General features: G+C 44.8%; 1 protein-coding gene across 5 annotated transcripts in view; it reads left to right on the top strand.

The window, feature by feature from the left end:
• nectin1b (nectin cell adhesion molecule 1b) overlaps positions 1–21,015 on the top strand; it is a 155,125-nt gene that overhangs the window by 55,794 nt on the left and 78,316 nt on the right. For 4 of the 5 annotated variants that reach the window (XM_047593845.1, XM_047593846.1, XM_047593848.1 and 1 more), the window contains exon 5: positions 3,363–3,514. In XM_047593845.1, the coding sequence (XP_047449801.1) occupies positions 3,363–3,514 (152 nt within the window). Of the gene's footprint in view, positions 1–3,362; positions 3,515–15,446; positions 19,646–21,015 lie in introns of those variants that run through there. The other variant, XM_047593849.1, reaches the window with a different exon arrangement.

Raw genomic sequence — 21,015 nt, 5'->3', positions numbered from 1 at the left:
TGGCTCAAGACTTATATATATGATAGCATTATATATATATATTTTATCAGTATATAATATCATAAGCTCATCGTGGTGTCCTTACTTAAGTTTTTCCTTTCTCCTCAAAGCAAAAAGCAATTTTCCACAATGCGTTCTCTCAAAAGTGAAGGATTGTATAAATAAAAAGCAGTATTATTGTTGTTATTATTGCATTTCACAGTGTGATTACTTCAAACTCCGCTCTAATTAGCCAGCTCGCTTATCTCTGTTGTGAAAACGAGACAACTGTCGGCTAATTCCTTCCGTTCTCTCATAGCCGTGGATAAAAGGCGCAGATTACTTAATGGCTCTTTAAACGGAAGCATCATAACCACAAGACGTGGTAGAGCCAGTCCGTCCATCACGGAGCCTGTGGGGGCTGACGTCAACTCCTATTTATCGTAAACAAAAACTGAGCATCGCTAATCCCGTCTGTGGGATTCTGCGAGAGGATTGAATTTCACGTTCCTCGTTAGAGTTGAGTGTCAGAAAGCAACGGCGTCCTTAAAGAGAGAGAAAAGTATCAGCAGGGAGCCTGAGCAATGAAATACCAGAGACTGGGTCAGCAGCAAAACGTATTTCAGTCTGCAGAAAAAAATCAATATCGGTTCAAGGGTATGGTATATATACTATATCTATAGATATATACGCTGATCAGCCACAACATTAAAACCACTAACGGGAGAAGAACATTGAACCGTTTTGAGACAATCCAGTGTTCTTCTGGGAAACTTTTGGACCTGGGATTTGTTTTGATGTTACTAAGACATGTAGTCCACACCTAGACCAGACCAGCCATACCCAGCAGGATTCAGCCTGACACACACGCAAAAGCAGTTCAAAAAACAACTAAAATCATCCCCATGTCTGATGAGTCACAACTCTTTTGGAGGCACATGGGAGACATACACAATATTAGATCATAATGTTACGCTATATGCTCGTTGTTTTTGGCCGTTAATTAAGGAATTAATATGAGAACTCACCATCTGAAAACTTCAAGCTGTTGTATTGCTCACTTTAATGCCACCAGACTCCAATGAAAAAAGCAGTCATTTTACCTCACAGATTGTGTGTCTGTCACTGACTGTGACTGTGGTGTTTTAACATGTTCTGTTACGTGTTAATAAACCAAAAGTCGCACAATACTGCGTACTGACTGTCTATCTAACTAACTATCTGGTGGAGGAAATGGTAAGACCATGCACCTCCTGTATTCTGTGAGGTAAAATGACTGCTTTTGTCAGTGGAGTCTGGTGGTCTATGAAAATGCAATTCCTTCATTCCCTCATTGGAAGAGATTGTACCAAGCAGAGTAAAGAAACTAATTATCTTAAACTGATATTGAGTTGTTAAGCTGGTTCTTGTTTTAGCTAAAATCCATTTCGCTGCTGACCTTGTCCACATCAGTCCATCGCTTCGCCTCCATGCTGGTACCCCTCTCTGCTTCTCCAAACTGCAGGCGTGTCGACCACCATCTACTTAATTTAATACACTCGCTGTGGATAAGTACCTCATACAACCCCACTTCAAAGACATCAAACTACTTCTTTAATGCCAGTCGTTAGTTTGAAGTCCAGAGAGCAGTCTCACAATTTGTCCTGCGAGAGGACCTGTGCAAAAAGAATTTCGTCTTTTAATGAATATTATAATCTTTTCCAATCAGTGGCCCGTTGTCGATGTGAATGATCCTGTTAATTATGTAAAAACCTATATTTTATGAATTGAAAAGCACATTTAAATATTCTGCATTTAAAAGTTTAAAAGGTCGATGTCTGGCTTGATACATTGTCCCCTCTCTCACACACACACACACACACACACACACACACACACACACACACACTACACATGCACATGTAGTCATCAAAGAGTCTTTCACTTTCAAACTGTTTGTTAGTCTTTCATTTCGCTGGCCCTCGGGCTCCGAACACACACACACATTCAAATGTCTCACACGAATGCAGACATCTCTGGTCGCGGCAGAATCTGTGATGAATCGCAGTTTGCCAGCCTTTCATTTTGCAGCAAATCAATTGGGCTTTGCAGAACTCAGCATTTGATAGAGGCTCACAAGGTAACTGATTATTGAATCGTGACATACTGTATTGAGGGTTGTTTGCAGCTCCATTGCGATTGCCTCGCCGAGGTGGCCGATGAAAAACAACTCAGCCGTGGCTCTTTCTATTACTTTAGATCTGAACTACGGACAGTTTGCTGCGAAGAAAAAAATACTCTTAGCTTTTGTGGTGTTTTATTTGAGATGTGTTCTGTAACCACATATGGGTCAGCTGTAAATGACACGTGATGAATGGCGCGACAGTAGCGCCTCCGAAGGATTATTTAGCTTTTCTCCCGCTAAAATAAATTGAGCACAGCACTGTTTTCGGTGTTCTCTGACCCAGTAGCGCTGGAGGGGGATCTCCGCAGCATCTTTATCGTGTAAAGTAACTAAAATAACCTGGAGCTCGCCACAGTGGGACCGAGAGAGCTGTTTAATATTGTCACAGTTGTGTTTTCTAACTCCACTTAACCCGGGCCCATTCAGAGGCAGGTGATGAAGCAGATCGAGAGGAAGGCAACGGGAAACGGCTAATTGTCGCCCCTTCCAGCCTGCAGCCTCCGATAAAAAGAGTCCAGAGTCCGATAGAGCGTCGGTGTGTGCGCTGACCTGATCAAAGGACGCGAGCAAGTCTGAACGGGCTAGGAGATAGTGAACCATAAAGACAAACACCTCGGGCTGGAGAAGTGAGCTTCTCAGTGACAGCCAGACCCCCCTCCCTCAAACCCACCCCTCCCTCCCTCGTGTTTGGTAGGCTCACGCTTTTATCACTTGATCAGCTGCCTCTCCTGACAGCTCCCCTCACTTTTTGAGTTCAGCCATGTGAGCTGTGCTGTAGTTGAGGAAGGCAGCGGCCCTCCTGCACTGCACCCCACCTCCTCCTCCTCCCCTTCCTACCCCTTCTACCGCTGTCTGTTTTGAATTCCACATGGCAAAAAAAAAAAATGCCTGTGTCCTCGAGCGTCAACTATATCTTACCTGTTCGGACCTGCTGGGATTCCCTGTCCTCATAATTTTGTTTGGACTTGATGGATGATGGCTGAAATGTAGTGCTGTCAAATATTCTTGGTATTTATCTCACACGTACACACACACACACGCGCGCACATCCAGATTTGTTTGCCACTGGAGACTGTATTTTTCATGCACTCTGAATTGCTTTGCTGCGTCTGGGAGTGAGGTATTTTTATTTTTTTTATTATTTTATTTGGGCGGTCGGGAGTAATTCTGCCTCTTTTACGGTGTCTGCATTATTGCCTCTCTGTGTGTCACGCCGCAGCTTGAACGGCTCCCTGCCCAGTAACGTGGAGATCAAGAACAACACCCTGTTCTTCAAGGGGCCCGTGACCTACGACCTCGCCGGGACGTACGTCTGCGACGCCACCAACGGCATCGGCACTCGCACCGGCATCGTGGACGTCAACATCACAGGTAGGTTCACCTCGTCGGTGTCTCTGTTTCTCCGACTCTGGCATGGGCTTCATCAATACAGTAACCCCTCTAAACATTTGGGTCAGGGAGCGGCAGGTCCCTCCCTCCGCCCAAATAAAAATCAAATCACAGACACACACACCAGGTGATGGAAAACACTCTCGTGCCCACGTACAATGTGGATCCCGGGTTGCCTTAGCTGTGCGGCACCCTGCTGCACAGTGTGGCAGGTTAGATGAGGAGTAGGGGTTGGGGGAGAGGGGGAGGAGGGGGGCTTTCTTTGTGCATCAGAGCAACACATCCACATCCACAGTGTGAGAACAGCCGCCTCCTCCCACCCTGCACCGTTTCACATCCAAGCACATGTGTGGGATGCAATATGAAGCAGGTCTATTATCCGCGCCTAAAATAACATCAAGGAAATTGGGGGGTTTGAGGTGAGGGTACTGTATTGATCGTAGTTTTCTGGCTTCACGTTTCTCCGAACAACCTCTTTTGCATTCGCGCACGTCGTTCTTTTGTCTTTCCTGTTTCTTCTTTTTCTTCTTCGTCTGTCTTCTGGGGAAAACAAAATAAAAAAAATAAAAAAAAATGCTGAACAAAACTGATTCAGTTCCCTTGCCTTCCACATAATTGTTGGCACACACGCACTGTGGTTCCTCTGGGTGCTTCATCCATAGGAGACCATATTTTGCAGTCAAAGCCCCGGCTACAATACATACCAGACCCTTTTGCTTTGCTATACATGCTACAAATGTGGGGATCTGCCTCTATTGGTTGCAGCTGTGCGTGTGCGGTATCGGGACACTGTTGCAGTTTTGATCTGGTCAGACTGGAAAGACTTTTCCCCTTCTTTCTGTTTCGCCGGCTGGTTTCTGGGAAGCCGGAGTGTTCTAACTTGCATCGCTTTGCATGTTGACTCATGTCGTGTCTCTGGGAGCGCTGCGCTTGGTGTGAAGTGAACAGCTGTGCCGTACAGTATCATTGCATACTTCTTTTTTTTTTTTCTTTCCTGCTTCCTCTTCTTTCAGTGAGCTATTCCCTGTCTGTGAGGGTAGAGCGAAAACAAAGCCGCTTTGAAGGATGTGATGTCATTTCGTCCGCATTGTCAGAGTGGACCACGTAGGCGGCTCAGCTGGGTGATAATAGATATCTCACAAGTGCATGAATTGGTCTTACTTATCAAACAGGAAAGTGTGGAAGTAATCCGCTGTCAGGAAATCACTGTGCGCCAGCTTGTGTTGACTTATTGTGTTTGGTATAATGTACTGCTCCCCCACAAAACAAAGGCACCAGAGTCATTTTCTATTTCTGCCTTTAAATTGATTCCTTAAATTAACAAACCGCGTTGCTGCCGTCCCAGTCGTCGTTCTGTTTATTGTCATCGTTCGTCCGTGTAGATTTTTACTGAGTGAAAAGCGAGGGCACATGATTTGACTTCAACATCCAAGTATAGTCTGTTGTTCAGTTTTTTTTTCTACATAGATATATATTTAGAGTCATGCAGAGGCTAAAGAAAAGGTAATGACTGATTCTGAAGCGGTTTGTTCTCAGCAGTGGGTCTTTTCTGCCACTCTGCACATTCACAGTAATAAACACACTTAGTTATTAAAGCCGCATGTAATTATACATTAATTATTGAAATTCTTCCTCTTGACAACTTGATTGTCACTTCTCCTTTCACTAAAGTAACTTGATGTTTGGAGTTACATTAACTACATTAATGGCAAAACATCTCCTAGATATCGACTGTTGAGTCTCTTTTTACTTTTTTTATTATATTTTTTTAATAACACATTGTGCACATTGGGTTTGCACGTTTTTGACTCCGTGAAAATACATTCCCAGTGGGTACTATACAAGCCTTAAAAAAAGCGTGTTGCCAGTTCCCATAGTAACAGTGACAGTTTAAAGGGAGACTCCTCCTTGAAGCGCGGTTTTCGGTTTCAGAGCCTCGGCTGCAACATGGCGCCCCCGTCAAACGTGCAGGTTTACATCCGGAGTTGATGTTGAAACATTAGTGCAGTTTGGCGCGTCGGGATGCAAGCGAACAGGGGGCCGGGGGCGTCCCGCCGTTGTGTCTCTCGCAGGTGCAACATGGATACGTCAAAGCGGGATCACGCTCGGCGCTGTTTGTGCTGACGCTGTGAAAGCCGGTTCCCGTCTTAACGTGTCAGCAGAGGCTCTTTCACCACCGTCAACCCCCCCCCCCCCCCCACACACACACACACACACAAAAAAAAAAAAAAAGATGTGTGCAAACCTTTTACTAGAGGGGATATCTGCGTGAATGCAGATGAGCTCGTTTGCATTGGTTACGTTGACAAGGCAGTTAGAGGTGAACTTCGGGGTGGGCGCGACATTTCCTACAATTTTATTATTGCTTATTTATTTATTTATTTTTAGAATTGCTCCGCGTTCACATAATGACTCCGTGGCGGAGGTAGAAGGAGTGTGCTGATGCTTCATTAACTTCAAAGAGCATCTTTTGTGCCTCATAAGGGCTTCAAACGGTCCCGGCTGCATCGTGGCAGGTGAGGGAGCCCACTGCTGGCTGCTGTTCAAGGCTGCAGCGCTGGGCCTCAGTTATACCAGCCAAGGGTTCTCTGCAGAAAAGGAAGGTGACCAAGGCTCACGGAGCTATCAGAGCTGACTATGTTCTGGTCACAAGCATGGAATCATTATTTCTTTTCCTTGTTAAAAGGCTCGTTTTAAACGTTTGGTGACACAGAAGTCCCCAGAGAGCCTCTCAGCGCAGAGTAACTCAGCCGTCGTAGCTGGTCTTTTTAGCCGGCAGTAAACCACGTTGGAGCAGTGACAAATATGACACCTGAGCAATCCATCAGGTTCTCACAGCTCCATTGTACGTAGTTTTGTCACCATCAAGGCCGACATTTATCCAAATGCACCGCGACTAGTTGCATTATGCATGCGTTCGCCTGCAGAGTGCTTTGTTTTCATTTAGAAGTTCATTTTTAGATTGACACAACAATATATATATACCTGCCAGGGAGGCGGCCCCGCGTGCGGCGTCATGAAGATAAAATGTCCACGACAACTTGTTTGCATCACAGAGAAGCTATTTTCTCACACCGTCACATGCACCACTGATGGAGCACTTAAGGAAAAGCGCATTTTAATCAAGCTCCTCAATTTTCATGGGCACATTTGCGGGAGCCCCGGCAGATAGCGGGGGCACCACGGAGCACCTTGTTTCAATTAGCTCGGGTTTGCTGTGGAGGCGCCATCGACCACGGCGAGTCGCTCGGACTAAAACGGCCTCCTCCAAGGACATGTGTTCTGCAGATATAGTGGCACTTGTCAGAATCTAATGAACCACTCTCCTGTTTTAATCAATCCTTGCTCTCGGAAAAAAAAAAAAGAAAAAAAAAAGAGGTGCAAATGTGAAGAGAGGGTGGATCTAAAGCAGGAGAAATGAGCTTCGTGCGAGGAGCTTCTTCCGAGCAAGTATCTCGCTCATTTACATGCAGTTCAGAAATCTCCTGAGTGAAAGTTGACAAGTCGTCAGATCTGATTAATCAGCCAATTACCAGCAGGCATCAGAGGCCGTGTTAAAAAATAAAGACAATTAAACTGCCTCACAGTGAAAGTTATTTTTGCCGAATCACTCTCGGCAGCTTTTAGCCGTCTAATAGGAATGTCATCCAAACAGCCCCTCCTGTAAAAATATTGCCGCCACAGGAAGAGGTCTGAATAATGTGGTTAAACCGCAAAGATCTTTCCCAACTTAAGAGAGCGAAATCAGCCTTTCATTAAGATAATCAGCTTTTCCACCATCACACTCGGCTTTTTGTGCTCGAGACAAATCAATGCTGCCATCTTAAATTTCTTCCCAGCGCGTAATAAGACGTGATGAATGGCCGTTTTTGTCGGGACGGCCTTACAATTATGTCATTATCACCCCTGAGAAAGGAGATGTGTGGTTTTATTCTTGGCAGTGCGCAGTTATGCGACATGTGGGAAAATGTCCTCCAGTGAAGCGGCGCATTCTCTACACAATCCATTTGTTTACCCACTTTAACCTTGATTTTTTAATTTTTTTTATTATTTTCCCACACAACAACCGCTCCTCTTTATGAGACGGTGGCCGGAGCTCGAAGACGGCGCATAATTCCCGCCATATTAGCAGGATCGGCTGTGAGGGATGATATCCGATCAGGCAGGGGTCAGCTAGCGTGTGAACCTTCCCGAGATTCCCCCTTACGGCTCAGCAGCGTTAACTTTCATCCTGCTTTGTCGGAGCTGTGGCACCGAGCTGCTTTTGGAGAGCAGGGGTGCAGTCAGCTTTGCTACAGGGCTTTACCACTTGGCTCAAACTGGATGGAGCGAGAGCGTTCTCTTCAATTTAGCGAGAAAGCGCGAGGACGGATCCTTTCCGTAAGCGCCGGTGTCGACACCTGTTCACGCTTCCCCGAGCAAGCAATAGATGGGAGAATGAAGTTGGGAGTAGGAAAATATTGCTGCCTCGTGGTGAAAATGAGATGAATAGAAAAATATTTCCGTGTGGCCGGAGGAGGGGCGTCGCCTGGTTGGATTTTTGGGGATTCAGTTGAAAAGGTGGAGAAATGATGTTCCAGGCAAACATCACGGCCTAGAGAAGAGGAGGAGGAGGAGGAGGTGGAGGGGCTCTGTTTACATGACTTTATGTAAGAGCCTGCTTCAGCTTCACATGTTCACTGGTTGTCACTTTCGGGCTCCTCCAAGTCCTACAGTGCAGTGATACGCAAAGACAGTGGGACACAGAGATAGTGAGAGGGGATGACACTCTGGAAAAAAAAAAACATCCATTTTTTTTCCCTTTGCCGTTTGCTTACCAATCCCACTTTAATCTTATCGGCTCCGTGTAACCAATGGAAGCAAACGAGGCCATTGTCAGGAGCATTAGCTGTGTCTATATAATGAATCCGAATGCTTGCCACCAGGTTGGCAGGGAAGCAGCAGAAGGCAGTTGGCACTGGCAGAGGGAGCTTTCTCAGCATAATTTTAAATTACTGAGCAGAAGATGTTACTCTGAGCTGACATTAGATGTTCTAATTGCCCTGAAAACTTATTACAACTTGCCCTGGATGCATAACTCACGTTTTACCGTCCTCGTATTAAGGCTGTAAAATCTAGAACCCCTTTTATGGCGCGTTCATCCTTTAGCCCGCGTTTCACAAGCACCCCGCTTTCCGCAGTTTCCCGAAGAAATGGGGGATGTGGATGGATTTAAATTGGCAGTTGTGCCTGTTTAATTTAACTTCTGCTCACCTTGATGGCCTGTTGACTTTAGGTTATTAATCCCCCACAAAATACGTCCCATTAAGGGTGAAGCAGTGGCGCGTCGTGGGACATAAAGGGAGAGTGCGTAACAGAAAGCTGGTGCTAGCTGACGGAGAAGGCGTGAAACGCTATAAACCCGTGTCTTGTGTCTTTTCCTGTCCCACCTCGCGGTTGTAAATAACAGCAGGTGTTGATGGAGGGATTCATTTTCATCAGCCATGAAACGACGGTCGGCCCGTCACTGCGGGACGTGTTGGGTCGTAACAGAACGCTGCAGCGAGAACGTCCTCGGCTGAAACGAGCAATGCGCCACATACACACATATATATATATTACTGACATGTAACAGCGGTGCCGCCCCGTGCAGCCATTTGTCTCTTTTCTTTTCTTTTCTCTGACAAGAGACAAGAGACGTGATGATGTCGACTTTGCGAAGGCTCCCCCAGCAATGTGAAATGTGTTTGTCTTGGCCTGTCATGGTGGAGTCTGTCTCAATCTGTGCTCCGTAGCACGTCGCCGCCTGCATTATTCATAGATCCAAAGGCCACACATGTATAGCTTGTATATTATTACACTCTCACTTGAAGTACTGTCAGGCGGGTCGAGGAACGTAGTCGGCGTCGCAGCTTCTCGTCATCTTTGAACTTCCTGCTTCTGGAAACCTTGGAAGGGTTTTGAGCTGCAGGAGGATGGAGACGAGGAGGAGGAGGAGGAGGAGGAGGAGGAGGAGGAGGGTGGGGAGTGTGCTTCTTGCTGATCAGATCCTGCCAAGATTACACCTCATTATCCAAATGAGACATTAGCATGGCCGCTTCCATAAAGCCTCTTCTGTGCTGCGTTGTGCCAGGCGAAGCAGCACAAAAATGGAAGACGGTGGGAGGGAGGGGAGGGGGGGGGGAGGGGGCGCTCACTGTGTAAAGGGTTTCTTATATTTGGAGGAGAAGAGATGGAACCTGGCTGGAGCGAGTGAAATACAAATGTCACCGGGGGAGAAGGGAGCAGATCGCAGTGATTTATCTTAACATTTGTTTCTGCGTGGCTTGCCGTTTCTGCTCTCCGGAGGATATGCAGAGGAGAGGGATGTGGCAGACAGATGGAGCAGGGGGATTGGCCGAGCCCCTTCGGCCCAGCTCACCTCATCTTCCCCCCTCCTCCTCCTCCTCTTCCTCCTCCTCCTCCTCTCCCTCCTCTTCCTCACTCGCTGTCCACCCGTGTGGTGTTGGATCTGTCACGCCTCCCTGAGAGCCTGATGAAGTAGGTCAGACGCTGTCCCAGGGTCTGACCACTGGCTCCAGAGCTGCTGCTGCTGCTGTGCGGTGATTCACTCATTACACCCACACACACACACACACACACACACACACACACACACACAGCTCCAAAATAACAACAGGGAGACAAAAATAAGAAAGAAAAAAAAAAAACCCACACCACAGATAAAGCTGAGGAGCATAATACGGTGTGGTAAACAAACAGTGCCCCAACCTCTTGTGGCTTAACACGTACTAACATGCAGATTTGTTTGCGGCACATCTGCTGACCCACCACTAACTCGTCCTCACAGCGCTTCCATTTGCAGCTACGTGCAGGCTAACAGGGAGACGCAGAACAGCATTAATAACGGCACCTTATGAGCAAACATGATTTTTTTTTTCTGTAGGAGAGTGTTCGGATGCTGCTGTGAATATTCATTGCTCTTTAAAGAGGTGCGTTTGAAATTATTCCAGCCCTCGTAGCACAAAATGACCACATTACATCCCCATCTCGCTTCCTGGAAGCTTTTGGAACAGATAAATATTCAAGCTCTTCGTGTGAGATTTCAGAATAGCCACGATTCTTGTGACCTTTAAATCAGTGGATACGTGAGCCGGAGCATGTCAGCGCCGTGGGTCTTTGTCTTTATCACCACCGGTAAAAAAAAAAAAAAAGGAAAGACAAAAGAAAAAAAAAATCACGTTTGTGCAGGAACATGAGAACCAGTGACTGTTTCTGTGACGGTGCTGGTCCTGCAAGTGGCTGCGTGTTCCACTGCTGATGTCACCGGTGTTTTTGATGCAGCGTTATCACCTCCAGCACATCCTCCCTTATCCACTGGCTTTTTGAATGTGAAATGACTGAAGATTTTAATGGCATTTACCTACAGTATATAAGAGGAGCTGCCGCCTCTGTGAAAATCAGCAACAGCAAAATACATATATATATATGTGTATGTGTGTGTGTGTGTGTTGACAAACAGAAAATACCGAGGCTAATATCTCAATACTGATACCAATATCGATACTGTTCAGTGTCATATGAAGATCGATATCTTCATTATCACAGGTACAGTGAAATGCAGATAATCACAGCCATTGAAAATAATCTGTTCACGTCAAGAAGTCGACTGAAAATTTGATAAAAATCACATTTAAAAAATAAAATAAAATCTCTCTCAAACAAAAATGAAAATAAGAACAGTCACTCTGACTTTGATATATTGTTTTTGGAGCAGACAGAGCGGCCTAGTTCTACATTCTCCATCATTTCCCACTGATATGGTTTTGTAAAGGGCTTGGTATCGGTATTTTGACGTGAGGAACAACATCTAAAAAGATCTGAAGTATTGATACGCGCATCCCTGGTTAAAACCCCGTCAGTGATGAGCCTTTATTCGTGGTAGCAGCGTTACATTTCCGTGACTTCGCCACCACCTGCAAACCCATTCATGGGAATAATGAGGACGTTAGAAATGGCTGAATTAATCTCTCTTCTTGTCACGCCGCTCTTTATCTCCCCTGACCTCTCGACAGATCTCTATCTGTATTTATTTTTCCGTTTCTCCTCGCCGCCACTCCTCAGCTCCTTCCAGTCCTCCAGCCCTCTTCTCCTCTTTGTTTTTCTTTCCGTCTTCTCTTGTTCGCCGCTTGTCCCTCGTTTAGTCATACTGAAGACGCCACTCCCTCCGCCGCCCTTTGAAATCCTCTCTCGTTTTCCCAGCCTCTGTCACAACCTTGTCCAAGTGATTGCGCTAAGTCCCAGGAATGTTTATACCTGCCTCTCTGCTTTTGCATGTGCAGACATGACTGGAGCACACCCAGAAACGCACACCCAGAAACACACACACACACACAGACAGACACACACAGTGCCACGCAGGATGGAGTTGTGAAACAGTTTCTCCTTCTTTTCAGACATTCCTTCTCCTCCAGTATCTTTGAACATTTGCAGCTTGTCCTGCTAGTTTTTAGTTCTGCGGCTTATCCTGAAATACAAACCCCGCTTCCGCGTGTGTGTGTGTGTTATTTTCCGAAGCCACCAATCACTTCCCCTACAAGATATCCCTTTATTTTTTTTCACCTCCTTGCGTTTGTTCGCCTTTTGTTCCCTCTGAAGTTTCTTCTGTTTTTACACGAGCGGCTCAGGCGGAGAGCGGCTCATCGAGTTGTGAGGGAAACAGATTTTTGTCGCTAAAATGTTCGAGGGGGCCAGTAAATCATGGGCTCGATCAAGTCGGACGGGAGCGTTCGGAATGGCGCGATTAATCCAATACAGAACGGCGTGGCTGTGGCTCTTAAATAGCTGCCGGTCTTCATGTTATTTATCACCTGCGTAAATCTATCACGCCCCTGGATTGAATTATAGCCTTTCGTAGCACATCCTGCCAACTATTAATCTCAATGGTGCACAGTTTTAGTCGCTGGAACTGAAAGTTGTCGCTATCTGCATATTTCCCCTTCGGTGCTAATAGGAACGTCTGTTTGTTGCCTGGAACAGTATCAGGGCTGTTGTTGTGCTGCTCAGGTCTTTTTATCTATCTCTTGGCAGGTGTTGCCGGTAGCGAATGCGCGCCGCTGGAACGCCTCCTCCTTACTCCGTGCTGTCAAACACCTACAGTTCATACACATTTCGTGTGTGCATTTATTTATTTTTTATTTTTTTAACTATTGTCGGTCCCGTAATGTGATTAGTTTGCACCGTAGCCGCTCGGATTGCTCGCACGCTCGCAGAGTGCACCGGCCAGAAAGAGATGCTGTGCTGGAGAATTCCTTTTTCTTTTGTCACTTTGTTATCTTCCTGTGTATGCACAAGGCCAGTTGTGTGACCTTGCGGAGAGATAAGTATAAAGCAGAAGTCCGCTACTGGATAGCGGCGTGAGAACAGGCTGCGCTCCTCTTTTTGGAGTTGCAGAAGAAAAGCGGTGTTCCTCCTCTGCACTGAGTGATCTGATGAGCAACTGCTGCGGCTCTCTGAACTTCTTTCTCTCTCTTTGCTTTTAAAATCTCAGAGGTGCGGCCATCTTAAAACACGGGTGCTCCTCCCTCCCATTCCCGCTCCAAGAAAACATCCTAATGACTGCTGAACTCCTTTGTTTGTGTTTTTTTTTACCAGACACATCCTGGCTTCCTCTCGGCCATAACTTGTTTCTGTTATCTGATTTAACAGAGCTCTCATGGTCTATAGTCGGCCCACAAAAGAGAAACTCTTCCGTATTACTGATTACAGACTCCTTTAATGTGTCTATAGGTCACGACACTGATCCTTTCAGTCCAAGATGAACCCCTTTGAACGCAGGTAGCGTCATCATCCCTTTTACTGCCGGCTGCTCCTCTTGATACACTGGCCTCCTTGAAACGGCCCCGGCCTTGTGCTTTTCAACACTTTTAAAACGGCGATAAATATGGCGGCTCCGTTAAAAGAAGAAAAAAAAAAAAAAAATCTGCCTAATTAAGAGTAAATGGGAGCAGAAGCAGGTCCCAGAAGCCTCCTCCTTCCCTCAGTCCTGTGGATTTTCATCCCTCTCTCTGGACTAGTGGGCGGGGGCGTGTGTTCTCCAGCAGGGGTTGACCTGACTCTACTCTCTCAGTGATGTGTATAATGAAGGCCTGTGTCTGAATAATCCCATTAGGTGGTCAGATTAAAACCTGAGCTGATATTTGAGACTGTGCCCGTTGCCGTTTTACAAATTGGAGAGCTTTTGCTGGTGGAAAGAGGAGCAGAGGAGGAGGAGGAGGAGGAGGAGGAGGAGGAGGAGGAGAGCGTCTGTGCATGTTTGGGACGTCAGCACCTACATTTTATACCTGAATTATTCTCAGAGTTTCATCATCTCTGCGAAAGAGCTGGCTTCGTTTGAAGGGTTTAAGGCAATAGTTAAAATAATAATAATAATAATGAGAATTAAAAAAAAAAAAAAATCATGCTTGTGCTTGTGTGGGAATTTTTTTGGGTGTTGCATGAGGATCCAGATGAACGGTGTTGATCTATGCCTGTTTTTTCTTTGTCTTTTTTTTTTTATGATGTGTCACCACAGGCTGCTATCAAAGCAGTAGCCAAAGAAAGATATAAATACAACGCACATGAAAGTCTCAAAAGCAGCGAGTCTAATCCGTGACTCAGAGTTTTGTCGGGTTGCGTTCGTTCATTCGAGCCTCGGCCCCACATTTACAGTAAGCACTCCGCGTTGTTCCCCGCTCCTCAATTGTCTCCCACGCCGTTTGTTCAGTCGACGGCGCGCAAACCCGCTTGTTCCTCAAACCTTCCTGTTGAGGATTCCCCATTGAAGTTAAGAGTGCCTCCGTTCTGCAGGTTTACCCAAACACTATGTACGCGCCTCCGGGCTTTGATCACGTCTCAGATGAAAGCGTCTTCTGTCTCGGAGGAGCTTTGCACGTTATGTTTTTTTTTTTTGTTGTTGTTGTTGTTGTTTTTTTTAACGTGGAGATGTAAAGGACACCTCTTTCCGTGCTCAGTCTTAGTGGAAGCGACGACCGAGTTTCAGGCGTCGCCTTTGTTTTTTTCTTCCCATCCGTGAGTTTGCTTTGCGCGCTCTAAGATGGCGGCCCTGATGCGTTGAGCGTCTCGGTTGTTACCAGCAGAGTAAACACGTCCCTTTCAGCGTGTGCGAGTCAAACTCCAGCCATCTTAGTTATTGTCTCTAACAGGTTTGTGGATTAGAGCTGGATCTATGACTCATCTGATTATTTCCTCCAGTGTCTTTACTGAATGATATATACTTTTCTCTTGGGAGCATATGCTGTTTTTTTTCTTTCTATATTTATTTATATATTTTTCTTATGTCTGCTGTGTGCTCTGCTGCCTGCGTATGCTTGGCTGCTGATAATCATCTCTGGCAGTGCGCTTTCATTTCATTACCGCTACGCTGATGATGAACATGTCATGTTACGCCGGACTGTGCTGCCGTCTATCCTTCAGTGTGTTTACTTTGACTTGTGTGAAACGTTTTTTCAAAGTTGGATTTATTAACTGGAAAGCCTCATGAATCAGTTCTTCCACTGTTTGCCTTTTAGCTGTTTCTCTTTCCTCCGCCTTTCAAAACAGAGAAGAAATGATGTTGATGCATGCTGACGAACGTTAATGTCCTCACTTACTCTCTGATGGTCTTTGTGTCTTGGACCGGCTGTTTGTTTCATTCTTTCCGTGTCTGAAGCTGCATGCGTTAGCGACTGAGCATTGCCACAGAGCTGGTGAGGGCCTCTGTGGAGCTGGGGAGGGGGTTTGCATGTGTCCTTCCTTTTCCCTCTTGCTTTTCCGTCCTTGCCTCCCTTACTTCATCTTTCCTAAAAAAAAAAAAAAAAAAACTGCACCTGCACAAACGCACCTTCTCCCACCAGAGCACTGACACACTCCCTTCCATCTGTCTTTTCCTACCCAGAATTCCCTAACAACCCGACACCTACGGGCCATGAGATCCCTCAGGAGCCGCACAATGCAGGTGCCGCCATCGGGGGCGCTGTGGGGGGAGTTGTCCTGTTGGGCGTGGCGGCCATACTGCTCTTCGTATTCCTGCGCCGCCGCCAGCGCACCTTCAAGGGAGACTACAGCACCAAGAAGCACGTGTTCGGGAACGGGTACAGCAAGGCCGGCGGCCTGCCCGCCCACCCCCCCATCCCCAAGAACCTGCAGTACCCGGACGACTCCGACGACGAGAAGAAGCCCGCCCAGATCGGCAGCACCGGGAGGTTCGAGGCGAGCGAGCACGACGCCGAGTCGGAGGACCTGAAGAGGCCCTATTTCACTGTGGATGAGGGGGAGAGCCGAGAGTACGACGAGCGGACTCTGGCTTTCCAGTACGACCCAGAACCTGAAATAGCCGATGATATGATCTCTCAAACCGACGGCTCTGTCATTTCTAAGAAAGAGTGGTATGTGTAGTGGCATGCAACAACCAAACCAAACAAACCCCCTTCGTCCCCCACCTGCATTCCACCGCACCCTTCACCTCCATCACGAACCCCACCCCCACCCCCACCATGTCATTCGTCAAACTGCACCGTCAGTCCTCGTATGGTCAACCCCAGTCCCCCCCTCCTCCCGACTCCCCACACATCAGACCCCATCCGACTAATCTCAATTAGAAAAAGCATCTATTTAAAAAGTGCTAGCGACGTCAGCTTGTCGACAGTGGCAGCATTGATACGAGTCACGTCAGGTGAAGGGGGAGTGAATGCAAACTAAGGTATGTACATGGACTCGCTGACCCACGAGGCCAGAGAGGTGGTCGGTTGATTAATACTGGTGTATTCTTCAGTTTTTATTTTTGTTTTCTTTTTCTTTGTTTGCGTGTTGTAAATGTATTAAATGTATAAAAAGAGACAGCAGGTAGAGGTGTTGCTGAGCACATTTGTGAAAGTCCTACACTGGATGTACGATTTGTTTTGTTTTTTCCATTAGCATTGCCGTTTTCTTATTTTTATTTTTTATATATATATATAGATACATAATGTCTTTTTGTATGATTTCTAATTTGTATGATTTTTTTTTATTTTTTTTTTACTGACCCGGGAGAGTTAAATGTCTGACGTGATTACAGGTGGAGTTGTGAGTGTTTGTAGTTTTGTGGTCAAATGTTTCAGAGAAAGAAGAAAAAAAATAATAATAATAATAATGATGCCATACACCTGTTTCACAGCAGTGGGGTTAGCGTCCATGGAATCACACGTTTCTCTGTATTTAAAAGCGGATATGTTACTGCTGTTTTCCAAAGACATGCTTAACATTTCTGGAGCCCCCTCCCCTGCGCTGGGTTTGTTTCGTCCTCGCTTTCGTCCGCTGAGCCACACGGACGCGGCGGCAGCAGATGAATATCCAGCGTTTTGCTAAATTCCATTCGCATTAAATTAGTGACCTTATCAGAGTAGTGGAATAGTGCGAGGAGAGAAGGGCTGCTACTGTATCATTTCTACTCTTCAGTGGTGCAAGAGATGGGGGGGGGGGGGATCTTTAACGCTCTGAAATGTCATGATTGTCACTTGAACAGGTCGACCTGCGTACGCGAGCTCCACATCTCACCACTATAATGAAATGTCAGTTGTTTTTTTTTGTTTTTTTTTTATTTTATTATCTTATTTTGAGCTGTCATAATTATGTTTTGTTCCCTTCCATCAAACGGATGCCACTGAAAATTGTTTGAGGAGTTTTTTCACCCCCGCCCCCCCCTCCTCCTCCCCTCTTGAATGACGACCATGTCTCTCCTTGTAATTGTGAGTCGGCTCCTTGCACCGAGGAGTCATCCGTGGACACAAAAAGGACACGTGCGGGGAGGAAAATGTCAAGCGGTGGAACATTTTAACGCGCAAAAGGGAATCGAAAAGAGGACGGTGGCAAATGCTGGAGTGTAATATGTCACCTGCTGCTTTTATAATGTTTTTTTTTTTGTTTGTTTGTTTGTTTTCTTTCTGAAATGAATTTCGATAGCTTTTGGGTGATTTTAAAGTAATGAATAGTCGTCCTTTCCTCAATGTTGCCGTCTGGATCTGCTAACGGGGACGCAATGACCCCATCTGCAGACATTATATATATGAATATATATATATATATATGTTTTTAAAATCGCTGTTAACAAGTGCCAGTGGATGCTAGTATAGCAAATGACTTGTCTCTCTCCTCAGCACTGAGGTCCATCACACAATCAGCATCCGCTTCAATCTCTTTAAAAAAAAAAAAAAAAAAGAATAAATAAATGAAAAAAAGCTCAAAAATCGGCTATAAACAGAAGCATTGGAGAAAACGTGTGGATGTAAACGACTTATCTGACTGGCTCTGAACAATATAAATACTGTATTAAGCCTTATTTTATGCATGTTTTATGTGTGGGGGTGGAAGTGCATATGTTGCTATTTTTTTTTCTATTAATTCCCGTGTGTTTGTCCTCATTTGCAGCTCAAAAGACGACACTTTGTCAGTGTCGTCAGTATTGACAGAGGTATACGGGGCATACAGTACCCAGCAACAATACTACACACACACACACACACACACACACAAACACAAAAAAGAACAATTAAAAAAGTATATAAATATATATAGAGAAATAAAAAAAATAACATCTCTGTGAGAGCAGATTTTTCTGCCGGCTTCGAGATGTGAATGTTTTACAGTCCATGCTTGTCTACTGTATGTTTTTAGATGAGCATGTTAATCATGAGCCTCAAACTATATTGTAATTTCAACACAAATTAGCATCACAAAGTGGGAGAATATCATGTTCTTATTAAAAGTCTGTTGATCTCAGTTTAGCTCACTTTCTGCTGCCTTATTTCTGTTCTCGTTCCGTGTATCCGCTACAAGACGAGTTACACGTGAGGTTCGCCACAGGACGTTTAAGAGAGGAGGGGGAGAAATGACAGTGGAAGGATCGCTACCTTCAATGTGCAAATTACAGTTTTATAGTTAATCGTTTCGCCTGCTGGGGGGAAAGCTTCGCTGTATTTCACATAGTTTGCGTCACAGCATAAAAGACAGTTTTCCTTTCTATCCTTTGTTCTTGCTTTTAGTGCCTATCAAAGTTAGGAGACACAAGTTAGTCTCAGCAGTCACTGCGCCATTATTTAAGCTACTCATGCCCAGGATGACACAATGAAAAAAAGAAAAGAAAAGAAAGAAAGAAAAGAAACTGCAAACCTTTAAAATGTCAGACAGATGCTGCTTTTTAACTCGCATTGAATTACGGTCGGCGCTAGCGACGCTTCTCGGTGATCTTTAAATCAACTGATCTCTTAAAAGCCGCATCCATCGCCATTTTAAACTTTAACTGCGCTTAATGATGACGACTCTTGTTTATCACTCGACGCCCGGCAGTTTAGGTCCTGAGCATTTTTTTTTCCCTGCGGCCCACTTTTTCTAAGCACAAGAATTGAACCAACCCCCGGGGGAAAGGATGTTTTACCTCGTGACATTTAAAATGATTTTTTAAAAAAGCACAAATTCGAAACATTTTCCTGCGTCCGTCATTCAAACCACTGCCACACTTTGCTTCTCAGACACGTTGGAAAGGGAGAGAAACACCTTCTTTCTAGTTTCGAGTCCGCGTTCCGTAACCTGGTAGATGTAAGCATTGTTTTCATGTCGTTTGGGGTGTTATGAGTTTCTATTTTGTAATACTGACTGTAACTTCATTCCATCCTAATCTACTTTTTGTATTCAGTATGTTCAACATTCCACTGTAAATAGTGTACATAAGGTTGAGATTATAGTTGGGATTTATTTAGGGACGACCTCGTAGGGACCCTGATCTGTAAAATATACCTATTTTGACTGCAAACACGGAGACTCGATGATGGCTAGATGAGGTTGACGTAAAGCTTCCTCCCAAAGTCCTACCTAAAACTGCTCCTCTAGTGCATTTTTAAATATGCCGGTTAGTGGCTTCACTGTCAAAAGCGAAAAAAGGAGTTAATGTTATTGAGAGAAACTCAAAAGAGAGGAATTTTCTGTATGCAGCCATGTGAATGTATATTTCTGAGGGTGTTACAAATATGAAAAAAAAAAAAAAAATCTCTTGTTCAATTGTGATGACCCAGTGAAGTAACTTGTATTTGTTTTAAGCATTAAATGAGTTCAATAGTCAACGGAGTTCTGTCCCAGTGCCCTGATTGGATAGATGTGTGTGATCTGATTGAATAGGGTTCATGTCTGCAACACATTTCTTGTCACTGTCGATTGATTTTTGGTAATTGCAGTTTTTTTTTTTTTTTTTTTTTTTTTTTTGATCGTAATGTATCCTCATCGCCTCATGGAGGGGCTTATTTTGATTTTTTTTTTTTTTTTTTTTATCTCTTAAGTGCAACACAATAAAGGTTCATTCTGCAAATAAATCACATTTAACAAAGACAAAAGTTGTTAGAATTATATTTAAACTAAAATTTCTGTTTTGGTTGGATCTCAAGAGCACAAAGAAGCCTCCAGGCATTAGTCAGAGTCACGATATATTTCATAACTGATCAGAGACAAGAGTCGTGGAGCATTTTACCACCTTTACATTTATTTATTTAGTTTGGATTCCGCCCCTGACAAAAAAAACTATATTGATAATGATTGTATGTGATGTTAACACAAGATATATAAGCAGAGTCTTTGATAGTTATCACTGTAGCTCTTTGCTGGAGTATTTTTGCCCTTTAATTGGAGAGCAGAAACTGTCAGGCAGATGTTGATATTGAGTTCAGTGCTTAATGAAGCTACAGTGATGTGATGAGAGGGGCTCAGTGTAGACCCAGACAGATCTGTCTCAGACTGTGGGACTCAAGTGCAGAAATCTGCACAGTGCACATTAAGAACAGCCCAGAGTTTGCAGCTGTTGCCATCCATTTGCTAAAAGAGCCCTTTGTAGCCCAAGGGGCTTTGATGGCACATAGGCTTTTAACATGCATGGCCGCCTATTTTTTTTTTTTTTTTTTCCTCCTCCAAACGGAGCCGCGAGTAGAATCCTGTGACATATCCTCCATCAAACTACTTTACGGATGAAATATGGCTGTTTTTTTGTCTTAAAATATGTTCCTAGTGGGTCGTAATTCAAAAAAAAGAGAGTTTGTTAAAGCACCTCGCGCGCTATGTGATGACACCCCATTCAACACAGTGTGAATCAGAGAATACAAATTACACGAGCAGAGTATTAAAGACTACAATGCCCACAGCGAAACATGGAAAAAAGGATCTGACTGTGCTTGCCATGGTTTATGTAGATTCATATGGTTTGTTTTTTTCTTTTAACTTCATATTTTATGGTACTAATAATCCCATTGAGTATTTGAAGCTGAATAAATCTTCACTACTTTCGTTCAAGTTTCTTTAAGGAGTCTGTTTTAACTTTGCAGGCCACAGCTGCATCACTAATCTCTGGAGTGAACTTTTAAAATGTGTGAGCTTGCAAAAGAAAAAAGTTAGAAAATGGGAAGTACCGAGCTGCCAATAAACCACGAATCAGGAAAGCGCATCAATCCCGA

This window comes from Mugil cephalus, chromosome 9 (genome assembly GCF_022458985.1).
Source record: "Mugil cephalus isolate CIBA_MC_2020 chromosome 9, CIBA_Mcephalus_1.1, whole genome shotgun sequence".
NCBI classification, from domain to species: Eukaryota; Metazoa; Chordata; class Actinopteri; order Mugiliformes; family Mugilidae; genus Mugil; species Mugil cephalus.
Note: the sequence above shows the minus strand (reverse complement) of the source record. Positions and strands in the feature narration are given on the sequence as shown.